Consider the following 6,129-nt stretch of genomic DNA (forward strand, 5'->3'; position numbering starts at 1 on the left):
ATTCAATATCTAACCAAAACATATGTTTGTACAATCAAAAATTAATTACAAACTCCAAATTACATGTTGGAAAAAATATCAAATAATTCTGACTTCATATGAGTGAGTTATACACATTTTAAAAAACAGAAAATTGTCAAACCGGTTCCGGTTTTTAGAACCGGGTTTTCATAAAAATGGAGAATCGGTAACCGAAACTTGTTACCAATTCCGGTTCCGGTTCCCCTAATGCTCATCCCTAGTTGTATGCATAAAGCTAAGATGGATTTAAATGTCATTGTAATAAATTATTTATTAGTAAAAGGACTGAAAATGTAAATTTTCAAAAAAGATTTTCACTCCGTGACTTGCTGATGACTTGACTACGATGATAAAAAGATTAAAAAAAAAAATTGAAACTCTTCATGATATGATCAAATGAGGAGCAACAGCTTGAAAGGGTCGTACTATACAGATTGTGTTCGTTAAGACCGGAGAGTGGTTACAATAGACCGTAGTCTCTTTGGATTGGGTTTGGATTGAGTTGTGGATTGAATCGATTTTTGTCAGCTATAATTTTATCTATTTTTTACCACAAAATGGACACCTAAATTACTAAAAAAAAAGGCAATATTATTTTATTCCTATGGCAAAGATTAATTACAAAAAAGTCGCTAATTTTAGCCACAAATTAGCAAAATTATTCATTTGAATATTTCACTAAAATTTTATATTTTTAACTAGTAACTAAAAAACACAATTTAGAAAAAAAAAATACACAAACAATATAGATAGTAGTTTTATTAAAAAAAATTAAAATAATAAATATAAGTATATATCACACCAATATATTATTTTTCGTTTTTTTCTAAACTAACATATTATACAAAACCATGTTTTTGTACGACTAACTGCCAATAAAATTATTTTGTTTGGCGTTCAAACAATCAAATGATAACACACGGAAGAATTTTCCATAAAGCAAACACCATCAGAGGACCAGTCGTCTTCCGGCTCCACCACACACACATACCATGCGGGCCCTCATGCGCGTTCAATCCACGCGCCGTCGTGGCAATAATAACCATTCGACGGACTGCCAAAAAGATGACGAAAAAGCAATTAGCCTTAATGCCTTATAATTGTCTTCTAGAACGACTTTTAGTTCCATTGATTTAAGAGGATACAAATGAATCATTATCATATATAACATTATTATTAATGATGACGAAAAAGCATTTAGTGTTATAATAGTCTTCCCATCTAAGTAAAGTTTGTTGAAGTTGGCAGCACGGCAGGTTCAGAAAAAAAAATCAAGTGGGTAAGCGGCCAAATCTATCTCTCTCATTCAAACCCTAGAAGGAAGGAAGAATTGTTGTTGAATTTAATCTTTAAAGAAAGAAATTGGTATATATAAAGTCATGAAAAGGTGAAAGGTGGTGGGGGACAATAAAGATGGAAAAAGTAGTAAGAATTGTTGTTCATATTAATAAATCAATCTTCTCAGAGGGCCTCAAGGAACGAAACCAATTCAAAGTTTCTTCCTTTTAAGTTTTAATTAACCATTAAAACTCATATAATTCTCTCTCTTTTTCTTTCTCTTTTCTCCCTCTCTTAAATAAAGTTGGTAAGAAGAAATGAGTCATGTAGAAGGATGCCATGTCAGAGAAAGGTTTATCTAAAGAGAGGGAGGATCAGGATATTTTGTTTTGTGTAGAATCGATCAACCAACATGAAGCAGCTTTCTGGAAAGGGTTTTTGGAAATCCAGTGGAATTTTTTATAGTTAAGGTAACATTTGTTCTTAATTATACGTCATTTGAGTTATGATTTTCTATTATATCTTGTGAAATTGCATGAGTTATGATTTTTTGTTGTATCAACTTTATTAATGTTGAATTATGCATCTGGAGTATGTGATGCATATAAAGTGTTTCTTGATCTACCCAGAAATTTTCGTATTTCATGTTTTTTCGATCCTTTTTGTAAAATATTCACCTTAAAATTTTTACAGGGTTTGATAGTAATGCTGGGAACATATGGGGAGAAAAGGGAGTTGGTTTTCTGCAATCAAGAAGGTTTTTACATCCAACTCCAAAGACAAGTTACACAATGTAAGTAGTTTGATTATTGAAAATATCTTTTTTTTTCACTTATGGATTTGGTAAAAATGTCATTGATATATCAAAAAGTTTCGATTTTTATTCATTTTCTTGATCTCTCGTGGTCGTAGGACATCGAAAAGAAAACTCCTGATGAAAAGAAGAAGGGGCGAGTGAAATCAAGAAATGGAGAAAATAGATCTTTCATTCCTCTCTTTAGAGAGCCAAGTAGCATTGAGAAAATCTTGGGCGAAGTTGATCAATTATTGTATATTGGACATCCTACACCTGTCCACCAACCACAACCACCACCGCAACCGGAATCTATACATTCCGTCAGGCCGCCCTCTCCAAGGGTCGGTGGTTCTTATCGAGCCGCCTCTCCTAGGGCGGCTTCCCCACGAAGCTCCCCTCCTAGGACGGCTCATCGCCGGACTGAAATTGCATATAGACCGGAACCAACCGTAAGACAACACCATCTTTCGGCTACCATAATCCAAGCCGCCTATAGAGGTTATATGGTATGTTTTTATTGTTTATAGTGTGAGTTCCAATGATTAAGCCTTTTCTGCAAAAGAGTTATTCTCCAAGCAATCCTACCCACACTATATTTGTTCATAATGTGAGAAGTAAATCAGGTATAGTGATAGGTGGTTGAGCTCAGAGTTGAACACCTACTAGGAGCCTAGTCAAGATCGGATTTCGAACTCCCATATTGTGGCTGTCAAGACTCAACCCTTTGCAAGTATACTTGCAGAAACAGTGAAAATCACAAGTCTCGGTCGTTACAGTGTGAAAGTTTCAATTCCAATGTGAATTTAGTTTCTTATGAGCATTCAACTCTTATGCAGCTGCAGTGTGAGAGTTTCAATTTCAATGTGGATTTAGTTTCTTATGAGCAGTCAACTCTTATGAAGCTGCAGTGTGTGAGAGTTTCAATTCCGATGTAGATTTAGTTTCTTATGGACATTTAACTCTTATGCTAACCGCCTATGTGCACCTAATCTACTTCTCACATCATGCTTATGGACATGATAGTGTGTCAACTTAATTAGGGTTGGTAGAAAAATAATTTTTTTAAGAAATATTGAATATGTTGTAATTATTTGTGTAAATCTTATAGGCAAGGAGGAGTTTTCGAGCTTTGAGGGGTCTAGTGAGGCTACAAGGAGTGATAAGAGGCCAAAACGTGAAGCGACAAACAATGAACGCCATGAAACAGATGCAATTGTTGGTGAGAGTCCAAACTCAAATTCAATCACGAAGAATTCAAACGCTGGAAAATCAAACACTTGAACGCCAAACTTACAAAAACGAAAAGGAAGTGGAAAATTCAATCGGGAAATGGACCTTCAGTAACCTAGTAAGATTTCCTGATTTCCTCTTTACATTTCTCAAATCGAGTAATGTTAAATTTATTAAATTTGGGGATTGTGTATTATAGCTGGAAATGGGCGATGAACATTGGGACGATAGTTTGATAACAAAAGAAGAACAAGAAGCAAGAATGCAGAGAAAAATGGAAGCAGTGATCAAAAGAGAAAGAGCCATGGCGTATGCATACTCCAATCAGGTAATAATTTCAGACTTTCAGTTCTTGAAAATTGAAGTTTTAACGCGATTTGAACAATCAGTTATGGAAAGCGACACCGAAATCAGCTCAAACCGCTCTGACGGACATCCGATCCGGCGGATTTCCATGGTGGTGGAACTGGTTAGAACGTCAACTTCCGGCCGATGAAACTCAGATTAAGAACCGGAACCCTGAATTAACACCTACACCACCACGAACAAATCTCGATCGGAAAACAAGCCCACGTCCTCAATCAAGCATCTTCAAACAGAGCAACTTTTCGTTTGAGAATCTCGACACGCCGACGCCTAAGTCATCACGATCAATGGTTCCGACGAGGGGGAGAACACTCATGACTCCGACGCGAACTCCACCGTCGACCACCCCAAACCTAATGAAATACTCCAAACCAAAAGGCAGTGCCGCGGGTTCTCCTTACCCGATGAAAGACGACGATAGCTTGATGAGCTGCCCGCCGTTTTCGGTTCCGAACTACATGAGTCCGACGGTGTCTGCTAAAGCTAAAGCGAGACCGACGGGGAATCTGAAAGATCGTACGATGAGCGCGGCGGCGAGCGAGACGTCGTCGAAACGAAGGTTTTCGTTTCCTTTAACGCAGAACATTGGGGCGTCGTTTAAGTGGAATAAGAAGTCGTCGAGTAAGGATTCAACGGCGTCGCAGGCTCCGATGGTGTTGGAAAAGCATAAATCTCCACGGTCGATTGGGGATTTGAGTATGGATTCCGCCATTTCTATGCCGGCGGCGTTTGGGAGGAGACCGTTTAACCGATTTGTGTGATTTTTCGTTGTTTTGTGGATTTTTTCATTTCAAATATTGGTGGGTTTTGATTTTTTTTTTTAAATTGGTTGGTAAAATGAGTGTATGTTCCTCTACTACATATTGGTTGATTATATAATATTTTGATGTATGATAATAAAAAAACAACTGTTTTGTGTGAAAATATTACGGTTTTTTCGTTTTTGACTAACAAGAATGTAACTAAATACAGAGGTTATATAAGAGAGAAAATTTAAAAAAAAGTGAAGAAAAAAATGATAAAAAGAAAATTAATATTGTCCTACAAAATAGTCAAAAGTCAAAACACAAAACTATTTGCATTTTTACGAGGACTCCTATAGCCTTGGGCCATATTTCCATGGATATGGATCGGGCATTGGTACATAATTAACCTGATGACCCATATATATAAACCAAAAAAAAAAGGTTTTAGTTTTGAATGTCCCCAAAATTATCTCTAAAAAATGGTGGAAGAAAATACAAAGGTCCAGTGGAGTTACTTTCTTTATGATTTTTTTTTTTTTTTTATGTTTTCATAAAAAATGGTGGAAGAAAAATACAAAGGTCCAGTGGAGTTAGTTTCTTTATGATTATTTTTCTTATGTTCTCATCAAAAATGGTGGAAGAAAAATACAAAGGTCCAGTGAAGTTAGTTTCTTTATGATTATTTATCTTATGTTTTCATTTAGATTTAAGATTTACACAACAAAAAACCGAAAACTTTATATTTTATGGAATTCTCATAGGTTTATGTGAAAATCTTTTGTTCTTGCTATAAAAACGAGTGAAAATTCCATAAAATATACCTTTTTCTTATAGGATATAAGAAGTTTTCTTATTCGATAAAATTAACACCAGATCTTGTTAAAAAAAATACATTATTTTTGCATGGGTTCTTGACAAAATACACAATTTTCTCAAGAAAACAATATTTTTCGTAAGAGTCCCAACAAAAAAACCAATTTTCCTAAAAAAATTATGTGTTTTTGCAAGAACTCATGCAGAAATCATGTCGTTTGCTCGATTATATTGTTTTCTTTAAAGCGATGCGTTTAAATGGAATAAGAAGTTGTTGAGCAAACATTTAACAGCGTCGTAGGCTCCGATGGTGTTGGAAGAATACAAATCTCCTCTGTCGATTGACGACATTTCTATGTTGGTGGCGTTTGGGAGGAAACCGTTATCAGATTTGTGTAAATTTTTATTGTTCTGATAAATTTTCACTCCATATATTGGTGGGTTTTGATTTTTTTTTCCTAAATTGGTTGGTAAAAAATGGTTGTATGTTCCTCTGCTACATACATATAGGTTGGTTATATAATAATTTAATGTATGATTATATTAAAGGCAACCGTTTGCGTGAAAAATTACGGTTTTTCTACTAAAAAGAATGTAACCAAATAGGGATTGTATACGTTTTGAGGGAAGAAACTTACAAAAAAAAAGTAACTTGGATATAGAATAGGTTAGGCCAAAGGGAATGGATGAGTTTTTCACGCGTGACAACTGACGTGGAGGGGGGTATTTATGCGTGAACACCGCCCCCTCTATAGTGGGTGTGACACGGATTGAAGACATTCACGGACGATTAAGAACAATTTTATTGGCTGAATTTTTTCCCCCCAATCATTCCTCCCGTTTCTCTCTATCTCTCTCTTTTCCTTTTATCTTTCTCTC

General features: G+C 35.5%; 1 protein-coding gene across 1 annotated transcript; it reads left to right on the forward strand.

Annotated features, from left to right (window-relative positions):
* The first annotated feature begins 1,326 nt into the window (after window positions 1-1,326).
* On the forward strand, window positions 1,327-4,615 carry LOC145095688 (protein IQ-DOMAIN 13-like). Its single transcript, XM_079033527.1, has 6 exons — window positions 1,327-1,769; window positions 1,993-2,092; window positions 2,212-2,601; window positions 3,204-3,443; window positions 3,525-3,653; window positions 3,715-4,615. The coding sequence occupies exons 2-6, from the start codon at window positions 2,018-2,020 to the stop codon at window positions 4,450-4,452; spliced, it is 1,572 nt and encodes a 523-aa protein (XP_078889653.1). The 5' UTR covers window positions 1,327-1,769; window positions 1,993-2,017; the 3' UTR covers window positions 4,453-4,615.
* Window positions 4,616-6,129: the final 1,514 nt, after the last annotated feature.

This window comes from Lactuca serriola, chromosome 1 (assembly GCF_051521515.1).
Source record: "Lactuca serriola cultivar US96UC23 chromosome 1, Lser_US96UC23_V15, whole genome shotgun sequence".
Taxonomy (NCBI): domain Eukaryota; kingdom Viridiplantae; phylum Streptophyta; class Magnoliopsida; order Asterales; family Asteraceae; genus Lactuca; species Lactuca serriola.

Coding starts and splice junctions, on each gene's coding strand:
- LOC145095688 (XM_079033527.1), top strand. CDS start 2,018: ATGGGGAGAAAAGGGAGTTGGTTTTCTGCAATCAAGAAGGTTTTTACA. Junction 2,602..3,203: donor CCGCCTATAGAGGTTATATG/GTATGTTTTTAT, acceptor TAAATCTTATAG/GCAAGGAGGAGTTTTCGAGC. Junction 3,444..3,524: donor AATGGACCTTCAGTAACCTA/GTAAGATTTCCT, acceptor TGTGTATTATAG/CTGGAAATGGGCGATGAACA.